The sequence below is a fragment of the Lutra lutra genome, chromosome 7 (assembly GCF_902655055.1).
Source record: "Lutra lutra chromosome 7, mLutLut1.2, whole genome shotgun sequence".
In the NCBI taxonomy this organism is placed as follows: Eukaryota; Metazoa; Chordata; class Mammalia; order Carnivora; family Mustelidae; genus Lutra; species Lutra lutra.
This window is the reverse complement of record NC_062284.1, coordinates 133,416,027-133,442,919: the sequence shown is the minus strand read 5'-3', so window position 1 is coordinate 133,442,919 and position 26,893 is coordinate 133,416,027. Positions and strand designations below refer to the sequence as shown.

General features: G+C 40.2%; 1 protein-coding gene across 4 annotated transcripts in view; it reads left to right on the top strand.

Moving 5' to 3' along the window:
- Nucleotides 1-5,396: 5,396 nt before the first annotated feature.
- DNAL1 (dynein axonemal light chain 1) overlaps nt 5,397-26,893 on the top strand; it is a 74,864-nt gene continuing 53,367 nt past the window's right edge. Inside the window, exons 1-4 of one of the 4 annotated variants that reach the window (XM_047735465.1) lie at nt 5,397-5,724; nt 19,551-19,585; nt 22,788-22,897; nt 26,114-26,169. In XM_047735465.1, coding sequence (XP_047591421.1) covers nt 5,580-5,724; nt 19,551-19,585; nt 22,788-22,897; nt 26,114-26,169 — 346 coding nt within the window. In that variant the 5' untranslated portion in view covers nt 5,397-5,579. Of the gene's footprint in view, nt 5,725-6,071; nt 6,181-19,550; nt 19,590-22,787; nt 22,898-26,113; nt 26,170-26,893 lie in introns of those variants that run through there. The other 3 variants (XM_047735469.1, XM_047735467.1, XM_047735471.1) reach the window with 3 other exon arrangements.

Here is a 26,893-nt window from a genome sequence, read left to right as displayed (position 1 = left end):
TTTGCACTTGCATCTAGGGTAAAGTCTAACAAACTAGACGTTTAAGTTTCGAGTATGTGCAGAACGAATTAAGGGCTAGATTGAATATTTTTAGCAAGTGGTGACTGAAATCTAGACCTCTCAGGGGCATCTGCAAGCGTTTAAAAGAAGTAAGAATACTTGCTTCAAGTTCACCAGAACCTGTAACTTGGGCTAATATCCATGTTTCTCCAATTTTGGTTTGTTTTAGCTTGACCTCAAGGTAATTGCTAAGTGAAAACCAGTTTCCAATCTGTCATTTACCCACCCTTCCCACCTACCCTCCTTGTTACCTGTACTTCCAAAGGTTTTTAAAAACTGGTGTATGGGACACCTGGGTGGCTCAGATGTTTGGGCATCTGCCTTCGGCTCAGGTCATGATCTCCAGGTCCTGGGATTGGGTCCTACATCGGGCTCCCTGCTCCGAGGGGAGCCTGCTTCTCCCTCTGCCTCTCTCTCTCTCTCATGAATGAATAAATAAAATCTTTTAAAAAAACTGATTAAAATGATAATTAGTTTGCTATTATGTGCCCCAGAGGTTATAAAACTGTTTTGAACAGGGGTGAATACATAAATATAGGTCCCTGGTTTAATGATGAGGAGACACTGGACCAGGATAACTTTCTCATCAGAGGCTGGAGTGAACTCTAACAAGATGACTCAGAGACTCATTTGTGATAAGACTGCAGTCATAGAATCCTTTCTGTTGTTAATCAGGTTTTGATTTTTTTTTCTAGTTGCCACCTCTTCTAGGATCTTTAAAGAAAGTTAGGCATCCTAAAATACTTGCTTTAAAACTGCTGACCAATTATTGAGAAACACTGATTCTTTAGGGTTCTTCTATATCTGTGTTTGTACTTTAAAAAACTTTTCTTCACACTTTGCTTCAAAAACATATTTAAAAATAGCACATTCCGGTTCTCCTCCCGAGCTGATAATGACAGAAGGAGACAGTGCAATTATCTGAGGTAAAGACTGGGTTCATCCCTTCTACTTTCCACCACCCTCACTAAAGCTTTAATTGCAATTTATGAATGAGCCTTAATTCATTAAAATCATTTTAACGGAAAGTCTGAGATTGGATTTTAAACTTTAAAAATACGTGCGGAGGAGCTCCTGGGAGGCTCAGTGCGTTGGGCCTCTGCCTTCTGGCTCAGGTCATGGTCTCAGGGTCCTGGGATTCAGCCCCACATCGGGCTCTGTGCTCAGCGCGGAGCCTGCTTCCCCGCCCACCCCTCCCCCACCACCTGCCTCTCTGCCTACTTGTGACCTCTCTCTCTGTCAAATAAAAGAAAGAAAAGAAAAAGAAAGAACTCTTTAAAAATATATATATATATATGTGTGTGTGGAATTAGAAGATGTTATAAGTTCTCAGAATGTACTTTCAGTTTAGTGTTTTTTTCTTCCACATAATTGAAGAGGAAGATTAAAGTATTAATTATCAGCCTTTGATTTTGCTTGATCAGTGGATCCTGTGGTCAGAATTATATTTTGGGCTCTTGGCAGAGGATGAAGTGTTGTCACCCCAATTTGTAGTATTAATAGTTTCCCTCCCCCCAAATTAACGTTATTTTTAAAACATAATACATGTGTCAAATTATTAACATCAAAAGAAAGTATATGTGTCATACTTTATACATCCCTAAATGCATATGTATTGTCTCATGATTTTGGGGTTATCCATGTAAGATTTTTTTTTTTTTTAAGATTTTATTCATTTGAGAGAAAGCAAGAGCACCAGGGGGAAGGGCAGAGCAGAGCCCTTTGGGGACTCCTATCCCAGGGCTCTGGGATCGTGACCTCAGCCAAAGACACGTTTAACTTACATGAATCCCATTCGTGTAAGATTTTTAAAAAAAAATTGTTTTTACACAGACCAAAACCATAAGGGAGAAATTGGCTTTTATCAAATAATTATAATGAGAATAATAATCTGGGAAACTGACTACTGGAATTTGTTACAAAGCTCATTCCTATTTGAACTGATAAACCTTTTGACTATATAAATAACCTTAACAATTAATGATTCTCCTAAGCTTTAAATTCTTACATTTTTTTTTTAAATTTTTAAGGTATGTAACTTTTAGCTCTTTTGCTCAATCTCTAATCATCTGGTAAATGTGACATTTTCTTTCTCTTTTATTCAACCCACATTCTTGTTCAGAGAATTAAAGATTCCTTAACATATTCAGTGGCTACCATTCACACTCTTTTACCTTTACTTTTCAACGGGTCTGCCAGATTTTCTGAATTTGGGGAAACTGTTTCAATAGTAGTTTTAATCTTTCTCTCAACTTTCTTCTAGGCCTGCAGGAAGAGCAAGTAGATCCAAAGTCGAAGTCTCTGGTGAACAGCTTTTTGAATCTATTTTGCCATTTGGTAGGACTCAGAACTAAGAAAGGATCCAAGTTCTCTAATTCTTTCTTTTCCTGTGTGAATGGTTTTAACCTTTGAGAATCTGAAACTCAGCACATTTCTGCTTATATAGTGGTAAATAGTTTATTTGGAGGTAAATAAGACATATTCACAGTCAAAGTTTCCTCCTCCGATGATGAGGAGGAAGTAAATAACATTCTGAACAAGCATGAAGAAGGAATGGATTGACTAGTGGTATTTTACCTTTAATGCCAATGCCTTCTGATGTAATGCACAGTTTTGAGCAAAAGGCATACTCTATTAGGTTAGAAGATATGTTCAAGGATTAAATTCCCATTTCAGCCACCTCAGCAAAACTGGTGGCTGTTTTGGCAGCCAGGATGAATTCTAGTTTGGAGAGGTGTGGTAGTATGGAGATCTGAAACAAAACGAAACAAAACGCTACAAGCAAAAAGGCTAGATATGTTATGAATACCCATTTTATTTTTTTAAAGTTTTAAAAAAGATTTTATTTATTTATTCGTCAGAGAAATAACAAGCAAGGGGAGTGGTAGGCAGAGGGAGAAGCAGGCTCCCCGCTGAGCAAGGAGCCTGATGAAGGACTCCATCCCAGGACCCTGGGATCATGACCTGGGCCAAAGGCAGATGCTTAACTGACTGAGCCATCCAGACGCCCCTATGAATCCCCATTTTAATATTCTTTAATAAACAATTCCGTGTTTCCTGTTTTTTTTTTTAATCGGATTCAATTACCTTTTTCAAAATGGAATTTATTTGTTATTTCAAAATTAAAAATATCCACTTTCCAGGGGCTCCTGGGTAGCTTGGTTGGTTAAGGGTCAAACTCTTGATCTCAGCTCAGGTCTTGATCTCAGGGTCATGAGTTCAAGTCCCATGTTGGCCTCCATGCCTGGAGTGAAGCCTAGCCTATCTACAAAAAAAAATTAATTAAATTAAATATAAATAAATAAACATTCACATTCCGGAATAGAATAATCGGAAAAGAGAGAAAAATTAATAAATCTAAAGAATAAACCAAATAATTTAAATATTAAATTAAATATTAAATTCAATTAATATTTATATTAATTAATTAGACATAAAATATTAAATAATTGAATAGTTAAAATTTTATTTTATATATATATATGTGTGTGTGTGTGTGTGTGTGTGTGTGTGTGTATTCACATTCCAGAATAGAATAACCAGAGAAGAGAGAAGCAAAATGAACACCATATTAGTCTTCTCAGGCTGCCATAGTAGAATACCACAGACCGGGTGGCTTAAACAACAGAAATTTATTTCCTCACAGTACAGGAGGCTGAAATTCCAAAATCAAGATGCCAACAGTGTTAGTTTTGGGTGAGGCTTCTCTTGGTGACTTGCAGGTGACCATCTTCTTACTGTGTCCTTGGATGGCCTTTCCTCTGTGACCACCACTCCCAGCATGTTTATTCCTCTTCTAAGGACACTAGTTATATTGGATCAGGGCCCCACTCTTATGGCCTCATTTAACTGAAATTACCTCCGTAACAGCCCTCTTTCCAAGTACAGTCACAGTGGACTTAGAGCTTCAAGATATGAATTTGAGTGGGGAGGACACAATTCAATCTGCAGCAAACATTAGACTCTCATAATATTCTTTTAGATATAGGTTATGTATAAATGTGTGCACGGTATATAATTTTTTTAGATTTATTAGAGAGAGAGAGTGTGTGTGCTCAAGTGGGAGCAGGGGCAGAGGGAGAAGGAGAGGGAAAAAATCCCAAGCAGGCTCCATGCCCAGGATGAGATCCACCCCCCCAGATCATGACTGGAGTCAGAATCGAGAGGCAGAGGCTTAACGGACTGAGCCATCCAGGCATCCCCGCGGTATATCCTTTTCAAGAAGATTATACCAACTATTTTGTTTGGTAACTTGCATTTTAAATTAGGACATCACGACTGCATGTGAATAGATGTATTGCAACAACTTTTTTTAAAAAAGGATTTTATTCATTTATTTGACAGAGAGAGAGAGAGCGCAAGTGAGCAGAGAGGCAGGCAGAGGCAGAAGGAGAAGCAGGCTGCACCGTGAGCAAGGAGCCCAATGTGGGGCTGGATCCCAGGATCCTGGGATCATGACCTGAGCCAAAATCAAGAGTCAGAAGCTTAACTGACTGAGCCACCCAGGAATCCCATTTCAGCAACATTCTTGTTTCTTTTTTTAAAAGATTTTATTTATTTACTTGACAGAGATCACAAGTAGGCAGAAAGACAGGCAGAGAGAGGAGGAAGCAGGCTCCCTGCTGAGCAGAGAGTCCAATATGCTGCTCTATCCCAGGATCCTGGGATCGTGACCTGAGCCAAAGGCAAAGGCTTTAACCCACTGAGCCACCCAGGGGCCCCTTTCAGCTACATTCTTCATGGAAGTATATTTCATTTTTTGGATGTTTGATAATACCAATTTTTTCCCTCTTGACATTTGGGTTATTTTCCTTCTTGCTATTAAAACCTTGAACATAAATCTCTGTGCACTTGTCTGATTATTTCTTCAAGATGAAGTCCTAGAAGTCCAACTGCTGGGTCACAGAGGTGCACACGTTTTGAACGCTTTTCATACTATTACCAACAGCTCTCCACAAAGGCTGTGTCAGTTATAAAGAGCAGTGTATATACGCCACCGCATTTCTCCATACCCCTAGCAACTCAGTATTTTTACAGTTTTTGTCTAATTTAATAGGAGGAGAGCAGGGGAGGACATCTCGGTCATCTAAAACCACCGTTTTATGCTTTCATTCGCCTCTGGCTCCACGGAGGCGTTGGGGAAAGGCAACCGAGGAAATTCAGCTGAATGTAGTTTCAGTCATAAAATGAACAACAACAACAACAAAGAATTTAGTTTAGGTCGAACTACAGGTGAATTACAGCAGGCGATAAGGACAAGGATGCGGACGGGCAATCTGCGGGAGAAGGGAATTTTTAAAGTTATTTACGGGAAGGGCAATTTTATAGCGAGGTTTTCAACTTTAGGCAGGCACGTCCCTGCAGAGCGAGTGAAACTGCTTTCGGTAGAAAGCATCTCCTGACCACCCTGCATGGCGAAGCTCTCGCATCCTGCGAGAGGCCAGCAGCCCCGCCGCACACGCTGGGAAGCGAGCAGCTGACCCGCGGGAGGACCGAGGCGGCCGCCGGGCGGTCCCACAATGCCCCGCACGCGCCACCCGGAGGGCGGAGAGAAAGGACCACTGCCGGGGGTGGGCTCCACGGAGGGCTCCGAGAAGTGCGCACGCGCACTGACCTCGGCGGGCCCTAGCAACCAGAGCAGTGACAGTAGCAACGGCCGGAATGGTGAGTACCCTCTAGGCCTCTTGGTCGAAGAGGAGAGGAGACTGCAGGTGGAAAAGGGTGACTGTGGCGTGTTGAGGGTCGGAGCGCTTCTCGGGCAGCGGAAGGAAGCCGGTCACCGGCGCTAGCTCCGCAGTCAGAGGCCTCAGGCGAAAGAGAAGCCCCGGCACGGGGTGGTCTGGGGCGCAGGCGGCCTGGGGCAGATCGGAGGTTGGGTTCGTGTGGAGGGACTCTGACAGAGAAAGGGAGCGCAAAGAGCAGGAACTTCTCGAAAAAGAGCGGATTAGAGTGGGAAAGGTGATGAAGGCGTTGTGCGAATAAGGATTTTTCTGTGCATAGCAGTCATTTTCCCCCAGGCGAGACGGGGCGCGGGGAGCTGGTTATGAGAGGCGTGTGTGTAACCCCGACTGCCGCGGTACTCCTTACCTGTGAGGTGCCCGGGTTGTCCTCTGAATGACTGTAAGTGCACTTATTAGGTAGCCCTGTAAAGCCCATTCGGATAGACTGTATTAGGAGATGTTCCTCAAGTTTCAGTATGCCTAAGTATAGTGGGCTGAAGACTGAGCTTGCTGGAATGGAGATTATGAATCCTTAATGCAATGGGATTGGGGAATTGCATTTGGACGGTGCACCTCAAGTGATTCTAAAATTGGAGGGCGTCCATACTGCTACCTGGGGTTTGAAATCTCTCCGTGATCTATCCAATCAAAGACCTTTACGAAGGAGTGATTTTACTTACTGATGCTCCTCAACTCCTCCTTAAAACGTGCAGTGTTGGGATACCCGGGTGGCTCAGTCGGTTAAGCCACTGCCTTCAGCCCAGGTCATGATCCCAGATTCCTGGGATGAAGTCCGCAGCAGGCTCCTTGCTGGGCAGGGAGCCTGCTTCTCTCTCTGCCTCTGCCTGCCACTTTGCCTGCATGTCCTCTCTCTCTCTCTCTCTCTCTGACAAATAAATAAATAAAATCTTCAAAAAAGAGGAGGAGGAGTCAAGATGGCGGAGAAGTAGCAGGCTGAGACTACTTCAGGTAGCGGGAGATCAGCTAAATAGCTTATCTAAAGATTGCAAACACCTACAAATCCAACGGAAGATTGAAGAGAAGAAGAACAGCAATTCCAGAAACAGAAAATCAACCACTTTCTGCAAGGTAGGACTGGCGCAAAAGTGAATCCAAAGCGACGGGAAGATAGACCGCGGGGGGAGGGGCCGGCTCCCGGGCGAGCGGCGGAGCAACAGAGCACAAAATTGGGACTTTTAAAAGTCTGTTCCGCTGAGGGACATCGCTCCAGAGGCTTAACTGGGGTGAAGCCCAGGCGGGGTCAGCGCGGCCTCAGCTCCCGCAGGGTCGCAGAAGGATCGGGGGTGTCTGAGTGTCGCAGAGCTTACCGGTATTAGAACGGGGAAGCCGGCTACAGAGACAGAGCCGAGGAGTGACTCTCAGCTCGGGGTTGCCTTGAACCGGTCGCAGGCTCGGTCAGCTCGGAGCGCGGCCGGAGTCCAGGGTGACGGGAGTCATTTGGCGCTGTTCTCTGAGGGCGCACTGAGGAGTGGGGCCCCGGGCTCTCGGCTCCTCCGGGCCGGAGACCGGGAGGCCGCCATCTTTATTCCCGTCCTCCGGACTCTACGGAAAGCGCTCAGGGAACAAAAGCTCCCGAAAGCAAACCCAGCAAACCCGAGCGGATTACTCAGCGCGGCCCGGATAAGGGCGGTGCAACTCCGCCTGGGGCAAAGACGCTTGAGAATCACTACAACAGGCCCCTCCCCCAGAAGATCAACGGGAAACCCAGCCAGGACCAAGTTCACCTACCAAGGAGAGTGGCGGAATTCCAGAGGAGAAGAAAGCAAAGCACGGAACTCATGGCTTTCTCCCCATGATTTTTTAGCCTTGCAGTTAATTTAATTTTTTTTTCTTTTTCAATTTTTTTTTCTTTTTCTCTTCTTCTGCTAAATTTTTTTTAACTTTTACCGTTTTCTTTTTTTAACGTTTTTTAAATAGTTTATCTAATATATATATTTTTTCCCTCTTTTTATATTTTTTCTTTATCGGCTTTTTTTTAATAGTTTCTTTTTTCTTTCTTTCTTTCTTTCTGAACCCCTTTTTATCCCCTTTCTCCCCCCTCACAATTCGGGATCTCTTCTGATTTGGCTAAAGCATATTTTCCTGGGGTTGTTGCCACCCTTTTAGTATTTTACTTGCTCCTTCACAAACTTTTATCTGGACAAAATGACAAGGCGGAAAAATTCACAACAAAAAAAAGAACAAGAGGCAGTACCAAAGGCTAGGGACCTAATCAATACAGACATTGGTAATATGTCAGATATAGAGTTCAGAATGACGATTCTCAAGGTTCTAGCCGGGCTTGAAAAAGGCATGGAAGATATTAAAGCAACCCTCTCGGGAGATATAAAAGCCCTTTCTGGAGAAATAAAAGAACTAAAATCTAACCAAGTTGAAATCAAAAAAGCTATTAATGAGGTGCAATCAAAAATGGAGGCTCTCACTGCTAGGATAAATGAGGCAGAAGAAAGAATTAGCGATATAGAAGACCAAATGACAGAGAATAAAGAAGCTGAGCAAAAGAGGGACAAACAGCTACTGGACCACGAGGGGAGAATTCGAGAGATACGTGACACCATAAGACGAAACAACATTAGAATAATTGGGATTCCAGAAGAAGAGGAAACAGAGAGGGGAGCAGAAGGTATATTGGAGAGAATTATTGGAGAGAATTTCCCCAATATGGCAAAGGGAACAAGCATCAAAATTCAGGAGGTTCAGAGAACCCCCCTCAAAATCAATAAGAATAGGTCCACACCCCGTCACCTAATAGTAAAATTTACAAGTCTTAGTGACAAAGAAAAGATCCTGAAGGCAGCCCGGGAAAAGAAGTCTGTAACGTACAATGGTAAAAATATTAGATTGGCAGCAGACTTATCCACAGAGACCTGGCAGGCCAGAAAAAGCTGGCATGATATATTCAGAGTACTAAATGAGAAAAACATGCAGCCAAGAATACTATATCCAGCTAGGCTATCATTGAAAATAGAAGGAGAGATTAAAAGCTTCCAGGACAAACAAAAACTGAAAGAATTTGCAAATACCAAACCAGCTCTACAGGAAATATTGAAAGGGGTCCTCTAAGCAAAGAGAGACCCTCAAAGTAGTAGATCAGAAAGAAACAGAGACAATATACAATAACAGTCACCTTACAGGCAATACAATGGCACTAAATTCATATCTCTCAATACTTACCCTGAATGTCAATGGGCTAAATGCCCCAATCAAAAGACACAGGGTATCAGAATGGATAAAAAAACAAAACCCATCTATATGTTGCCTACAAGAAACTCATCTTAAACCCGAAGACACCTCCAGGTTTAAAGTGAGGGGGTGGAAAAGAATTTACCATGCTAATGGACATCAGAAGAAAGCAGGAGTGGCAATCCTTATATCAGATCAATTGGATTTTAAGCCAAAGACTATAATAAGAGATGAGGAAGGACACTATATCATACTCAAAGGAACTGTCCAACAAGAAAATCTAACAATTTTAAATATCTATGCCCCTAACGTGGGAGGAGCCAACTATATAAACCAATTAATAACAAAATCAAAGAAACACATCGACAAGAATACAATAATAGTAGGGGATTTTAACACTCCCCTCACTGAAATGGACAGATCATCCAAGCAAAAGATCAACAAGGAAATCAAGGCCTTAAATGACACACTGGACCAGATGGACATCACAGATACATTCAGAACATTTCATCCCAAAGCAACAGAATACACATTCTTCTCTAGTGCACATGGAACATTCTCCAGAATAGATCACATTCTTGGTCCTAAATCAAGTCTCAACCGGTATCAAAAGATTGGGATCATTCCCTGCATGTTTTCAGACCACAATGCTCTGAAGCTAGAACTCAATCACAAGAGGAAATTTGGAAAGAACCCAAATACATGGAGACTAAACAGCATCCTTCTAAAGAGTGAATGGGTCAACCAGAAAATTAAAGAAGAATTGAAAAAATTTATGGAAACAAATGATAATGAAAACACAACGGTTCAGAATCTGTGGGACACAACAAAGGCAGTCCTGAGAGGAAAATATATAGCGGTACAAGCCTTTCTCAAGAAACAAGAAAGGTCTCAGGTACACAACCTAACCCTACACCTAAAGGAGCTGGAGAAAGAACAAGAAAGAAACCCTAAACCCAGCAGGAGAAGAGAAATCCTAAAGATCAGAGCAGAAATCAATGAAATAGAAACCAAAAAAACAATAGAACAAATCAACGAAACTAGGAGCTGGTTCTTTGAAAGAATTAATAAGATTGATAAACCCCTGGCCAGACTTATCAAAAAGAAAAGAGAAAGGACCCAAATAAATAAAATCATGAATGAAAGAGGAGAGATCACAACGATCACCAAAGAAATACAGACAATTATAAGAACATACTATGAGCAACTCTACGCCAACAAATTTGACAATCTGGAAGAAATGGATGCATTCCTAGAGACATATAAACTACCACAACTGAACCAGGAAGAAATAGAAAGCCTGAACAGACCCATAAGCAGTAAGGAGATTGAAACAGTCATCAAAAATCTCCAAACAGGGGCGCCTGGGTGGCTCAGTGGGTTAAGCCGCTGCCTTCGGCTCAGGTCATGATCTCAGGGTCCTGGGATCGAGCCCCGCATCGGGCTCTCTGCTCGGCAGGGAGCCTGCTTCCTCCTTTCTCTCTACCTGCCTCTCTGCCTGCTTGTGATCTCTCTCTGTCAAATAAATAAATAAAATCTTAAAAAAAAAAAAAATCTCCAAACAAATAAAAGCCCAGGGCCAGACGGCTTCCCGGGGGAATTCTACCAAACATTTAAAGACGAACTACTAATTCCTATTCTCCTGAAACTGTTCCAAAAAATAGAAACAGAAGGAAAACTTCCAAACTCATTTTATGAGGCCAGCATCACCTTGATCCCAAAACCAGACAAGGATCCCAACAAAAAAGAGAACTACAGACCAATATCCTTGATGAACACAGATGCAAAAATTCTCGCCAAAATACTAGCCAATAGGATTCAACAGTACATTAAAAGGATTATTCACCACGACCAAGTGGGATTTATTCCAGGGCTGCAAGGTTGGTTCAACATCCGCAAATCAATCAATGTGATACAACACATTAATAAAAGAAAGAACAAGAACCATATGATACTCTCCATAGATGCTGAAAAAGCATTTGACAAAGTACAGCATCCCTTCCTGATCAAAACTCTTCAAAGTGTAGGGATAGACGGCACATACCTCAATATTATCAAAGCCATCTATGAAAAACCCACCGCAAATATCATTCTCAATGGAGAAAAACTGAAAGCTTTTCCGCTAAGGTCAGGAACACGGCAGGGATGTCCGTTATCACCACTGCTATTCAACATAGTACTAGAAGTCCTAGCCTCAGCAATCAGACAACAAAAGGAAATTAAAGGCATCCAAATCGGCAAAGAAGAAGTCAAACTATCACTCTTCGCAGATGATATGATACTCTATGTGGAAAACCCAAAAGACTCCACTCCAAAACTGCTAGAACTTGTACAGGAATTCAGTAAAGTGTCAGGATATAAAATCAATGCACAGAAATCAGTTGCATTTCTCTACACCAACAACAAGACAGAAGAAGGAGAAATTAAGGAGTCCATCCCATTTACAATTGCACCCAAAACTATAAGATACCTAGGAATAAACCTAACCAAAGAGACTAAGAATCTATACTCAGAAAACTATAAAGTACTCATGAAAGAAATTGAGGAAGACACAAAGAAATGGAAAAATGTTCCATACTCCTGGATTGGAAGAATAATTATTGTGAAAATGTCTATGCTACCTAAAGCAATCTACACATTTAATGCAATTCCTATCAAAGTACCATCCATTTTTTTCAAAGAAATGGAACAAATAATCCTAAAATTTATATGGAACCAGAAAAGACCTCGAATAGCCAAAGGAATATTGAAAAAGAAAGCCAAAGTTGGTGGCATCACAATTCCGGACTTCAAGCTCTATTACAAAGCTGTCATCATCAAGACAGCATGGTACTGGCACAAAAACAGACACATAGATCAATGGAACAGAATAGAGAGCCCAGAAATGGACCCTCAACTCTATGGTCAACTCATCTTCGACAAAGCAGGAAAGAATGTCCAATGGAACAAAGACAGCCTCTTCAATAAATGGTGTTGGGAAAATTGGACAGCCACATGCAGAAAAATGAAATTGGATCATTTCCTTACACCACACACGAAAATAGACTCAAAATGGATGAAGGATCTAAATGTAAGAAAGGAATCCATCAAAATCCTCGAGGAGAACACAGGCAGCAACCTCTTCGACCTCAGCCGCAGCAACATCTTCCTAGGAACATCACCAAAGGCAAGGGAAGCAAGGGCAAAAATGAACTTTTGGGATTTTATCAAGATCAAAAGCTTTTGCACAGCAAAGGAAACAGTGAACAAAACCAAAAGACAACTGACAGAATGGGAGAAGATATTTGCAAATGACATATCAGATAAAGGGCTAGTGTCCAAAATCTATAAAGAACTTAGCAAACTCAACACCCAAAGAACAAATAATCCAATCAAGAAATGGGCAGAGGACATGAACAGACATTTCTGCAAAGAAGACATCCAGATGGCCAACAGACACATGAAAAAGTGCTCCATATCACTCGGCATCAGGGAAATACAAATCAAAACCACCATGAGATATCACCTCACACCAGTCAGAATGGCTAAAATTAACACGTCAGGAAATGACAGATGCTGGCGAGGATGCGGAGAAAGGGGAACCCTCCTACACTGTTGGTGGGAATGCAAGCTGGTGCAACCACTCTGGAAAACAGCATGGAGGTTCCTCAAAATGTTGAAAATAGAACTACCCTATGACCCTGCAATTGCACTGCTGGGTATTTACCCTAAAGATACAAACGTAGTGATCCGAAGGGGCACGTGCACCCGAATGTTTATAGCAGCAATGTCTACAATAGCCAAACTATGGAAAGAACCTAGATGTCCATCAACAGACGAATGGATAAAGAAGATGTGGTATATATACACAATGGAATACTATGCAGCCATCAAAAGAAATGAAATCTTGCCATTTGCGACGACGTGGATGGAACTAGAGGGTATCATGCTTAGCGAAATAAGTCAATCGGAGAAAGACAACTATCATATGATCTCCCTGATATGAGGGAGAGGAGATGCAACATGGGGGGTTGAGGGGGTAGGAGAAGAGTAAATGTAACAAGGTGGGATTGGGAGGGAGACAAACCATAAGTGACTCTTAATCTCACAAAACAAACTGAGGGTTGATGGGGGGAAGGGGTTGGGAGAGGGGGTGGGGTTATGGATATTGGGGAGGGTATGTGCTATGGTGAGTGTTGTGAAGTGTGTAAACCTGGCGATTCGCAGACCTGTACCCCTGGGGATAAAAATATATGTTTATAAAGCTGTAAAAAAAAAAAAAAAAGAAAGGGAAAAAAAATCTTCAAAAAAGAGAAAAAAGGTTTAAAAAAATGTGCAATGTTGCTTACAGGTTTGGTAGTTCCGCCTAGCAGTTTGAAAAGGGTTGTTGTTGGTTGATTACAGAGTCAAAGCTGTTTAGCAACGTATGTGATTGTCCTGTCCGGTGGAGGTGTTTATGAAGAACAAGTACAATTGGTTGTCTTCTTTTTGTGATTCCAGTGCTGTGTAAGTGGGCAGAAATTGAGCCCAGGAAATTGAAATGATGAGGAAGTCATGCTTGCCTTCAACCCCAGGATTAAATACCGCTTTGAAAAGTAGTTTTCCCGCACACTTTCCTTACTTTATTCTACAGGCATTTAGCTGAAAAACACTACCAAAGAGAGTAAAAAGTTCTGGAACCTAGGTTTATATTCAGGTGAAGAAATAACCAGCCCTAAACGATTTTGAAAGCATGATCCATGAGAATTACTGAAAATCGCCAAAGAGAGAATCAGAACCAGTAATTAGATGAAGCTAGCTAAGGCTGGAAACCGGTAGGTCCAGGGCCCTCCAGAAATCAGGCCAGCATAGTTTTTTCAATGAACAATCCGTTAGCCTCGGGGGCGTCTGGGGGGTCAGTCAGTGAAGCATTTGCGTTCCTCTCAGGTCATGATCCCCCTAGTCCTGGGATCAAGCCTGCTCTTGTGTTGTTGCTCTCTCTCTCTCTCTCAAATGATAAATAAATATCTTTAAAGAAAAAACTGCCTTAGCTTCCATTGTCTTTAAATGATTGTATTTTGGGGTGCCTGGGTGCCTCAGTGGGTTAAAGCCTCTGCCTTCTGCTCAGGTCATGATCCCAGGGTCCTGGGATCGAGCCCCACATCGGGCTCTCTGCTCAGCGGGGAGCCTGCTTCCTCCTCTCTCTCTCTCTCTCTCTCTCTCTCTCTCTCTGCCTGCCTCTCTGCCTACTTGTGATCTCTGTCTGTTAAATAAATAAAGAAAATCTTTTTAAAAAAATCTTTAAATGATTGTATTTCACATCAAAACCCAGATTTATGGCCTCTGTGAAAAATCAGAAATACTATATTTCACCACTGGACACATTTTCGCCCTATTTTTGTATTACTAAAATATGATGGTGTTGTATAATGGGCAGCATCTTTACTTTCTTAGTAAAGGGTGTTATTTTCAGTAATGGAGTTTTAATGTTTGGAGAGATCTTGTCCCAAGTCCCACGTGCCAGCTGTTTTCTAATGCCAGAGTTGAGGTTATTCTCTTTATATGGCCAGCTTTACCCATTAAAGATGTCCACTGAAGGAAGTCAAGCAGAGAGAGTCAATTATCATATGGTTTCACTTATTTGTGGAGCATAACAAATAACATGGAGGACATGGGGAGATGGAGAGGAGAAGGGAGTTGAGGGAAATTGGAAGGGGAGGTGAGCCATGAGAGACTATGGACTCTGAAAAACAACCTGAGGGTCTTGAAGGGGCGGTGGGGGGGTGGGAGGTTGGGGGAACAAGGTGGTGGGTATTAGGGAGGGCACGTATTGCATGGAGCACTGGGTGTGGTGCAAAAACAATGAATACTGTTATGCTGCAAAGAAATAAAAAAAATAATAACACAATTAAAAAAAGATGTCCACTGGTCCTTTAGGCATTTCAGTTTTTGACTTCTATCTATAGGGGAACTAGTAACCTCATAAACCAACTTGCCAGATTGCTTCCAGTTTGAAAGTATTATCAGACGTGTCTTTTCATGGTACTATACAGGGATTTTTTTGGAAATCTACCCAGCAGTGGGATTTCCGAGTCATAGGGCCTCTGCATACTTAATTTCCCTAGGTATTGTCAGACTGCTTTCCAGAAGTCTGCTAGTTTGTTTTGATTTTAAGTAAGCTTTACCCCCAACGTGGGTCTTGAACTCACCACCCTGAGATCAAAAGTTGCATGCTCTGCTGACCGAGTCAGCCAGCCACCCCTCTCTCTCCTAGTTTTTACTTCCTTCAGTACTGCCTGAGAGTTCTACATTCTCACCAAATTTCTTACCTTTGCCAATCTGAGGATGTGTTTTAGTATTCCATTGTTTTACTCTGCATTCCTCTGGTTTTCAGTGAGTTCCAGTACCTCATGATATTGTTAGTCATTTGGATTTCAACTTCTGTTAATTCTCTGTTTATATTTGTTTTGCTTTTTCCATTTTTTGTTTTTTGAATTTTAGGAGTTCCCTCTATATTCTCTATTAGTCTTTTGTTGGTTTTATGTTGAAAATCTCTTCTCCCAGCTTTTCTGTTAACTCTCTCAACAGTGTTCTTCACTTGCTGAATTCCCTTCGTTCTATTTCTCAGTTTGTTCTATTGTATTTCCTATGTAAATGATCATGTGCGCATAGTGCGTTTTATTTCTTCCCTTAAGTCATTCCAATTTGTATTTTCTTTTATTATAACACTGATAAAGATCTCTTGTACCATGTTAAACAACAGCAGTGATAGTAGGGATCTTTGATGTGTTGGGGGTCATAAAGAGAAGACTTCTAGTGTTACCTTCCCAATTTGCTCTTCTTTCCATCTTATTTAAAATATACATACTTTACACACATAAATCACATCCTGGTACCTCTTTGAAATTCCGCGTTTTTGGTTTTTTTGTTTTTGTATTTTTCCTTAGTAATGGTCACTTTCTAATATACTATAAAATGCGTATATTGAATATATTATTTACCATGTGTCTCCCGCCAGTGGATGTAAGTTATAGAAGTTGGGAATCTTTGTTTTGTTCCTTGATATTTCCCAAGCATGTAAAAGTATGTTGGGTATATAGTAGACACTTACTGAATATTTGCTGAAGTGAATGAATGTCTCAAGTCTGGCGTTTGTGATAGCTTTTTGGTATGTAGCTTTTACCAAGTAAAGAATTTCCTTGTAACTCTTAGTGAGAGCTTTTTTTTTTTTTTTAAGATTTTACTTATTTATTTGACAGAGAGAGATCACAAGTAGGCAGAGAGGCCAGGCAGAGAGAGAAGGGGAAGCAGGCTCCCCGCCGAGCAGAGAGCCCGATGTGGGACTCGATCATAGGACCCTGAGATCATGACCCGAGCCAAAGGCAGAGGCTTAATCCACTGAGCCACCCAGGCGCCCCTAGTTGAGAGCTTTTAATGTTAGATGTAGAATGTTACTTTTTAAAAAGATTTTATTTATTTATTTGACATCGAGAGGGAGAGAGAGAGAGAGAGAGCAAGAGCGAGCTTATAAGCAAGGGGAGCGGCAGACAGAGGGAGAAGGAGAGGGGGAGGGAGAAGCGGGCTGTGGGAGGGGAAGGGCCCTATCCCAGGGTCCAGGGATCATGACCTGAGCAGAAGGGAGACTCTTAACTGACTGAGCCACCCAGGTGCCCCAGATGTACAACTATTTTACAAAGTACTTTTTCCACACTTACTGAAATAAATGTGATTTTTTCCCCCTTTAATCCATAAATAGGTGATTTACATTTATAGGGTTTTTGGTTAAACAATCCTTATGCTCCTGGGATCAGCCATTCTTGACCCCGATTTTTATTCACCATTGGCTTTGGAGATCTAATGTTGTATCTAGGATTTTCACATCTGTGTTGAGAAGTAAGGAGGGCCTCTTATCTGGTTATGACATCAAGGTTATTCTAGCCTCATGAAATAAATTGGCCGCTTTCCCTCCTTTTCTGGTTTCTAAAACAACTTGTCTGTTAACAGAGAATATCTGTTCCTTGAAACCTTGTCAGGATTTACTTGTAAAATTATCTAAGCTTGGAGACGTAGGGGAAGAGGATAAGGGTAAATCTCTGGTTATCTTTTTAACATTGAAAATAATTATTGGTCTATTCAGATTTTCTGATTGTTCCTGTGACAGTTTGAGACTTTTGTGTTTTTTTCTAGAAATGCATTCTTTGTCTAGGTTTTCAAACTACCATATGTTTGCTTGTGATATTTTATTTTTAAATCTTTGTGGTATCTGTTATTTCCTCTGATTCTCTGTTTTCGTCATATAGCTCTCTTTTTGCTCAGTCAGGCTTGCTAGAGATTTAGGAGCCAGCTTTTAGTTTTGTTAATCTTTTTTTTTCTTCGGGTCTGTTTTTCATGCACTTATTCCTTTGTATTTTCCTTAGCCTTCTGGGTGTTTGCAATGACGTGCTTTTTCAAATATCTCAAATACTTTGCTTGTTTTCTGTTTCTTATTTTCTCTTAATTTTTGAATAAATAAATATATTTGAAATTATAAGTTTCCTTTTAAATGGTATATTCCTGGGGCGCCTCGGTGGCTCAGTGGGTTAAGCCTCTGCCTTCAGCTCAGGTCATGATCTCAGGGTCCTGGGATCGAGTCCCGCATCGGGCTCTCTGCTTGGCAGGGAGCCTGCTTCCTCCTCTCTCTCTCCGCCTGCCTCTCTGCCTACTTGTGATCTCGCTCTGTCAAATAAATAAATAAAATCTTAAAAAAATAATAATAAATGGTATATTCCTCAAATTTTTATATTTGTTCTTTTATTCTTTTTGCTTTACTGTAGTTTATAGTTTACTTTTTTAATTGTTTTTTTAAAGATTTTTATTTATTTATTTATTTGATAGAGATCACAAGTAGGCAGAGAGGCAGGCAGAGAGAGAGGAAGGGAAGCATTCTCCCTGCTGAGCAGAGAGCCTGATGTGGGGCTTGATCCCAGGACCTTGGGATCATGACCGGAGCGGAAGGCAGAGGCTTTAACCCACTGAACCACCCAGGCGCCCCTATAGTTTACTTTTTCACCCAAGGATTATTTATTACTATGTGTTTGCTTTCTAGACGTAATGGTATATACAGTTGAGCACCATCGGCCTGAACTATACCGGTCCATTTTTTTTTTTCCAATAAATACACTGCAATACTGTAAGTGTATTTCCTCCATGATTTCTTTCCTTCTTTTTTTTTCTCTTTTTTAAAAATTTATTTGAGAGAGAGCACATGAATCAGGGGAGGGACTAAGAGGGAGGGAGAATCTTGAGCAGACTCCACGCTGAGCCCAATATGGGGCTCTATCTCACGACCCTGACTGAGGTCATGACCAGAGCCAAAACCAAGAGTTGGATTCTGAACCTACTGAGCCACCCATTCACCCCTCTTATGATTTTCATAATAACATTTTCTTTTTTGTAGTTTACATTATTGTAAGAATACAGTATATAATACATGTGACGTGCAAAATGTGCATTAATCAAATGTTTATGTTATTGGTAAGGCTTCTGGTTGATAGTAGGCTTTTAGTAGAGTTTGGCAAGTCAGAAGTTATACTGAGATTTTTTACTGTGTTGTGGGGTTGGGGCAGGGGAGGTTGGTGTCCCTAATGCCTGTCCTGTTGGAGAGTTAACTGTACTTTTAAACTTTTCCTTCTGTTATTGTTTAGATTTTTTTTTTTAAAGAACTCTAGCAGTTCTAATCAAAGGATGTCTCCCTTTCCTCACATTTAAAGTTTTAAATGTCCTATTAAATTGAATCTAAGATACTATTGATTATAAGGTGCAACGTTATTTTATGTTTTAGGAAAGAAAAATAAGTAGTTGGAATTGAATCATGACAAGTAATTTCTTATCATTTAGAATTTTTATTTTGTGCCTATTGACGAAGTTCTTTTAAATGTATTTAGACATGTAGGTTTTTATCGTACGTCATTATTTGCAAACATAAAAAAGAATATATGTATATGAAATAAATTAGTTAATACTTTTCTAGATCATCACCACTGCTACCCGGCCACAGTAATTGTAAATTGTTCCTGGTTGTAAAATGCATCCAAATTTCAAAGATGTTAAAACATAAAAGATGTCGATCTTAGAATCAATGAAATAAGATCTATTTTTTAAATTTTATTTTAAAGATTTTATTTATTTATTTGACACAGAGAGAGATCACAAGTAGGCAGAGAGAGAGGGAAGCAGGCTCCCCACTGAGCAAAGAGCCCGAGGCAGGGCTTGATCCCAGGACCCTGAGATCAGGACCTGAGCCAAAGGCAGAGGCTTAACCCACTGAGCCACCCAGGTGCCCCATAAGATCTCTTGTAATATCAAATGTTGAAAACTGTATCTTTTTGAAAACCAAGTGGGAGAGAAGTATATGGGCCTTGCATCATGATTTCCTTAATTTCTCTGAGAGGCATTTAAATAAATCATCCTGATTTGAGGAAGTTAAAACACTTGTATTTTTTGCATGTAAGTTCTCAAAGAAAGAAGTTAATCTTTTCAGTGGTAGATGCTGAGGCTAATAATCATTGTGTGAAAATTGAATCAACAAATCATACCAATAGAGATACTCTTGTTTCCTTTCCTTTTAAGGCAAAAGCAACAACCATCAAAGAAGCTCTAGCCAGGTGGGTGAGTGTATGGATTTTTACCTCTTTCAGAAACCATACGAGAATTATTGGATAGTTATTTAAATCTGACCAGTCAGCACAAGGAACCTTTGTGGCACTGGAACTATTTAACTGTCTTGACTGGCAGTGGGTACATGAACCTGTATAGGTGATAAAATTGTATACATTAATACGCACATACCAATGCATTCACACTTGTGTATAAATGAGTACTAGTAAAACTGGGAAAGTCTGATCAAAATCAGTGGATCATATCAATATCAACATCCTACATGTCCCATCAGTGGGTAAATGGATCAAAAACATTGTATATCTACAGAGTGGAGTATTATTCAGCCACAATAAAGAAGGAAATCCTTCCATTTACAACACGGACAGACCTTGAGTGCATTATGCAAAGTGACATAAGTCAGACAAGGAAAGACACATACTCTGTGATCTCACACATATGTGAAATCTAAAAAAGCTGAACCCGGAAATGAAGAGCAGAGCAGTGATTGCCGGGGATTTGGGTGTGGGGTAAATGGGAGATGTTGGTCAAAGGGTACAGACATTCCAGTTATAAGCCAAGTCCCGGGGATCTGATATACGGCATGGTGACTATAGTTAATAATATTGCGTTATATACTTGAAAGTGGCTAAGAGAGTGGATCTTAAATTTTCTTAGCACCCAAAGTAAAAAATCAGGTGATGGATGTGTTAGCTAACCTAATTGGGTTAATCATTTCACAGTATATATAGGTATCAGATCATCACCTTAAACTTAGACAATGTTACGTGTCAATAACGCTGGAAAAAATATTAAGGTATATATTAACAAAAGAAAGGAAACTGCATTATAAAATAAATGAATATAAACTATAGATATTTTGAATAAATCATTCTATAAAGTTTGAACAGTTGTAATTCAGCATCATAAATAGAATTTCCTTAGAGTATTGACATAGCTCCTCAATTTCTATGCCCAGTGATAACTTTTTTGTGGATATTATCAATAGTTTTTTGAATAATATATGTCTTTTGCTTTTGAGGCTGAGCTTTGAAGCAAAAGTCTTTCAGGAGGCTTGTGTCTAGGGAAAATAGGGTGGATAGGATAATGAAATATTTGAATTCTTGTTTTGGTGCTTATAAACTTCTCTGTACTTCGCATTTAAAAATTCATTTCTGTTTGGTTAATGAAAAATCTGTTTTCTTAAAGAAGAAAAGTAAATTTGGAATAAGCTTAGTATTAGATTTTCTTTGAATTAGATTTGAGGACTTAATTTACTTATAATAATAAGTGGTTGCTTTTTTTGTTCTGGGTTGTAGGTTCTATTTCTAGATTGTACTGTGGCCATAAATCTTTGACTTTAAGATTGATTGAAGACATTAAGCTCGTTCTTTCACTGATTAACCTAACATTTATTCAGGATCTCCTATGTCTCAGTTTCCCTCTCATAACCTACAAATGTATGACACAAAAATAAGTGTTGAGTGTGTGTGTATTAGATCTTTTTCTTTCAATGTACTGTGTATTTTTTTGTTGTTCTTTTTAATTGTGTATTTTCTAGTATTGACATGTTACCATTTGAATTTTAAAAATAAGCCTCTGTATGTCTGCTAGTGTACTGTTATAGAAAATGCAGGAAAGCAAAGGAAATGGTCCTGCACTTTAGGAGCTTCCTGTTTTGTGGGAGAGAGAGAACTAGCTTTAAGTAGGGAGGTACTTTGAAAATATTATTAGGCAGCATATATTGGTAATGTTAAATTGTGTACATAGTACTGAAAATCTAAGAATTTAGTAGTAAATTATTATAGAGCAAATAGCTTTGACTTCGGCTTGTAAGGAGGACATCTTCCCGAAGAATTCGGGAATTCCCAAGAATTCTTGGTATTTTGGAGCTCTATCTCAGACTGAACTGTGTACAGAAAAACCAAGAAGAGGGACGCCTGGGTGGCTCAGTCGGTGAAGTGTCTGCCTTCGGCTCAGGTCATGATCCCAGGGTCCTGGGATGGAGTCACGGCATCAGATTCCTTGCTCGGCTGGAAGCCTGCTTCTCCCTCTGTCTGCCGCTCCCCCTGCTTTACTCTTTCTCTCTGGCAAATGAATAAATAAAATTAAAAGAAAAAGGAAAAGCAAGGTAAGATGATAAAATAGTTGATCTTATAGATCTAAATCTGATATTTAAGAAAAGGGTGCTTAGGGACAAAGAACTTTTCCCAAGAAAATGTTGTTATTGTTGTATTTTTCTTTATTGATAGACTCTTTTTTTTTTAAAGATTATTTATTTATTTATTTGACAGAGAGAAATCACAAGTAGGCAGAGAGGCAGGCAGAGAGAGAGGAGGAAGCAGGCTCCCTGCTGAGCAGAAAGCCCGATGTGGGGCTGGATCCCCAGGACCTGGGATCATGACCTGAGCCGAAGGCAGCGGCTTAACGCACTGAGCCACCCAGGCGCCCCATTTATTGATAGACTCTTAAAGGATTTTTTAAAAAAGATTTTGTTTATTTGTCAGAGGGAGGGAGGGAGAGAGTGCGAGCACAAGCAGGGAGAGAGGCAGGCAGAGGGAGAAGCCGGCTCCCCGCTGAGCAAGGAGCCCGATGGGGGACTCGATCCTGGGACCCTGGTGTCATGACCTGAGCCGAAGGCAGATGCTTAACTGACTGAGCCATTCAGGTGTCCCGACTCTTAACGGATTTTATTTTATTTTATTTTAAAGATTTTATATATTGACTTATTTGTCAGAGAGTACAAGCAGGCAGAGCGGCAGGCAGAGGGTGGAAGCAGGCTCCCCGCTGAGCAAGGAACCTGATGTGGGACTGATCCCAGGGTGCTGGGATCATGACCTGAGCTGGAGGCAGATGCTTAACCCACGGCGCCACCCAGGCATCCCAAGGATTTTAAATACCACAGAAATGAAAGTTATTTTCTTTCCTCCTCCCTTCCACTGGGTTGGGACCTATCAGTAAATTATCTGAACCGGCCAGGTAGAAGCCTGGTTGTCAGGGCCAGTTAGTAAATGTCAGTAAGTGAATTGTAAAGAATGCAGAGTTGTCAAATTCTAAGAATTGTTTTGAAATAAACTTTGAAAAGCCTTAGGGTAGTCTGTACTTTTTTAATTTTAGTATATGTGCTGCCGAAGCGAGCACTAGTCTGTACTTTTTTAGTTCTGTGTTACAATCAGGTTTCACTTTCTTCCAAACTAATTTTTGGCATAGGAAGAGAAAACCAGTCAGAAGCCATCCGAAGCCAAAGAGATTAAGCTTTATGCTCAGATTCCCCCTATAGAGAAGATGGATGCCTCCTTGTCCACGCTTGCTAATTGCGAGTAAGTTCTCTTGTCTTTTTTCCCTTTCTTTTCTAAATACACAAACCAGAAAAAATGTGTTTGTTTTCTACGCTCTTCATTTCTCTTTTTTTGTTTGTTTGGTTAATGCGGTTCCCCTTTGGCAAGGCCAAACAGAGAGAGATTACTGGTTTACGGGACTACTAATAAAGTAACCCTGAACAATGCAGTATTTTTTTACAGTAAAATTTGTACAATGTGCCTGGAGAATAGAAGTTTCCTTGTCTCTTGGGAGAAACTAAATAACACAGCAATACTATTATCCTGCCATAAAATCTAATACTTTCTCTTACAAGATTAGCCAGTCAGCACTATACTTAGCAGAGGACTAAGAGATACTGCTGTAAAATTTTTTTCAAATTATAAAAATACATTGTAAAACATCTAGAAAATACAAAGAGCACAAAAGAAAGAGTTAATATTAACCAAAATTGTGCCACCTTTTGAGAACCAGTATTAGCATTCTGATACAGAGCCTTCTAATTTGTTTTCCTAATTGGGATCAAACTATACTTATTATTTTGTAATTCTATTTTCCCATGACTTTAAGTACCAAATCTATATTAATTCCCCTTAACTTCTTTTCTTTCTTTTCTTTTCTTTTTTTTAATTTGAGAGAGAGAGCAGGAGAAGTGGAGAGTCAGAGGGAGAAGCAGACTCCCTGCTGAGCAGGGAGCCCCATAGGGGACTTGATCCTAGGACTCATCCTCTTAACTTATTTTCTAAATACTTATACACTGTTTAGCAAGCTTCTGTGGCAAATTTGAGGCAGTTCAACCATGACACCTTGTGACCATGCTCTCTGGCAGCGGTATCTCCTCTCAGAGCTGTAGAATATTGTAGAATCACCGAGGGTTCTTTCTGCTTTCTCCACCCTGTGTGTTTCGAAGTGTAGTGCACTGACTACCAACATAAGAATCTCCTTATACAGGAGATTAGCCCCATCCCAATTTACAGAAACAAAAAAGCTACTGATGAGATCTAGGAATCCTTTTTTTTTTTTTTTCCTAAGAGTTTATTCATTTATTTGACAGAGACAGTGAAAGAGGAAACACAAGCAAGGTGAGTGGGAGAGGGAGAAGCAGGCTCCCCATTGAGCAGGGAGCCTGATGTGGGGCTCGATCCCAGAACCCTGGGATCATGATCTGAGCCGAAGGCAGATGCTTAACGGCTGAGCCACCCAGGCGCCCCAATCTGTATTTATAATAAGCAACTTGAGTATCTCTTAGACACATAATTTGTGAATCCATGCATTAGACTAGTATCTGTCTTTGGAATGAAAGGGAAAAGGAAACATATTTAGTTATTGTGTGCAACTTGTCCTTTATGATGACAGCACAGTGTATTATATAAAATTCCATCTTAGATTTTTTTTTTTTTTTTTGCTTCAAAAGCATGATTTCAAAGAGCACTGTTTCCAATGGTCAGATATCTTTTTATCATAAGGCCATCTCAAAGGCAAATATTTGAGAAGGTTTTGTACCTAGTACCAGAGTACTAGGAAGCGGCTTGGAAAGAGTCAGCCTGTTTGGATTTTTGCTGACAATCTCTTTGGGCAGGTTGCCTGGACACCAATTAAAGAATTCATCCCCAATCATATCCCCAGATTTAAGGCATTTTCCACTGGTAGTAGTCAGGAGTTGGGGATTATTGGAAAATATCCAGATTTGACCAGTAACTTACACTGCACAGTAGTTGCTTTTATTAAAAAGAATGAATAATTCTTTTTCAAGTCATATCAGAAAGGATAAGACCACATGTTTTAGAGTCAGTTTTGGAGGGATTTAAATTAGACTCTGCCCGTTTCTGGCTATGTAATATTAGGCAAATTGCTTAACATCTTTGTACCTCAGTTTACTCATTTGTAAAATATGGGTGATAACAATAGTACTTATTTCACAGGATTGTTGTGATAGTTAAAACAGTTTATGTAAAGTACTTGGAAGAGTACTGAGCACAGATTGTGTTCAATAAAATTAGCTTTTACCATACTGTTTGCATGAAGTAAACTAAAACATTAAATATTTTGTCAAGAAAGGATGACTAAGAATGTGTAGTTATGTCCCTGTAAAATATTTTTTCTTTTCTTTCTTTTGTTTTTCGGGGCCTGAACTCATGACCCTGAGATCAAGACCTGAGCTGAGATCAACAGTCAGAGGCTTAACCAACTGAGACACCGAGGCACCCCTAAATTTTTTTTTTATATAACTGAGTTATGAGTAGAAAAAACCTAGACAAATACATACAAACCATTAAAAGTAGTTCTCTCTGGGAAAATCTGTGGAGTGGTTAGGATTACATATGGCTTCCTCAGTATTCATTTCTGAATGATTTAACACACAAGCAAATAAATATCTTTGCACATGCATATGTATCGTTCTGCTTTTTATCAAAAGGAATCATATAAAATGTATTGTTCTGCTAGGTGGTTGTCTTTTTTTTTATTTTAAAGATTTTATTTATTTATTTGCAGAGAGAAATCACAAGTAGGCAGAGAGGCAGGCAGAGAGAGAGGAGGAAGCAGGCTCCCTGCTGAGCAGAAAGCCCAATGTGGGGCTCGAACCCAGGACCTGGGATCATGACCTGAGCCGAAGGCAGCGGCTTAACCCACTGAGCCACCCAGGTGCCCCTGCTAGGTGGTTTTCAACTTGAGCACACATCATGGACATCTTCCCAAACTGGTATCTGGAGCCCAGTTTCATTTGTATTAGTGACAGCATAGTTTTCCATTATCTATCCCTCAGTTGCTAGATGTCTACAGATTTTCCCCCGTTTTTTTGCTATTACAATAATACACAAAATAATCTAGCTTATAGGTCTGTTGGCATTGGCCTATCAGTAGGGTATATTCCTAGAAATCCATTACTGGGTCAAGGAATGCATGCATTTAAATAACTTAATGGGCAACATCAAATTACCTTCAGAAAGTTTTTTTAAAATTTTCTACATAAATATGTATTAACTTCTGTAATCAGGAAAAAAGTATGAGGATTGATTTCAAAATGAAAGAATACATGCCATGTCTGAGAGGGAAAAAAAGGATTCGGTGTAAAAAGAAAACATGACTTAAATATTATCTTGAATAATTTGAATAATTTCTGATACAGTATTTATTTATTTCTGATATATATCATTAAAATTGTTCTATCATTTAAAATTGTTTTGTACTAATTCAAGTTTTCCTTTGTACTTTTCAAGGAAGCTTTCACTGTCTACAAACTGCATTGAAAAAATTGCCAACCTCGATGGCTTAAGTAAGTGATCCACAGTAACAGATGGTTCTTGGATTTTCTCGTTTTTGGAATAAACATTCCAGAGACACTATGTAATCCCAGAAACTGGCACCTGTTTTAACCACAGTAATTGTCAGGTGGCAGAGAGACTATATCAACCATGTGTCTTAAATGTGGTCATCCAAAGAACATTCGAACACGAGATCTGAACAGTTTAAAGACATTTTAAAGCTTTTTTAGAGTTAGAATTAAATGGAAGAATTAGATTTTTTAATTATAAATTTTTCAAATCTGTCTTGTGTTTACTACTTATAATATTTAAATTTTAATTCCTTACCATCATTGTTTTTGTTGTACTCCTTATCTGTCTTTAAAAAAAATTTTTTTTTTTTTTAGATTTATTATTTGACAGAGAGAGACACAGCAAGAGTGGGAACACAAGCAGGGGGAGTGGGAGAGGGAGAAGCAGGCTTCCCGCAGAGCAGGCAGCCCGACGCGGGGCTGGATGTGGGGCTCAATGCAGGGCTGGATCCCAGGACCCTAGGATCATGACCTGACCTGAAGGCAGATGCTTAACGACTGCGCCACCCAGGCACCCCACTCCTTATCTGTCTTAATGACATTGCTACCATCCCAGTTGCCCAGGGCTCTGACTCCTGCTAGTTTCCTATGGTTGCTGAAACTTGGTGGCTTCAAACAACAGTTCTGAAAAACAACAGGAATAACAAAAGGACAGTTCTAGAGG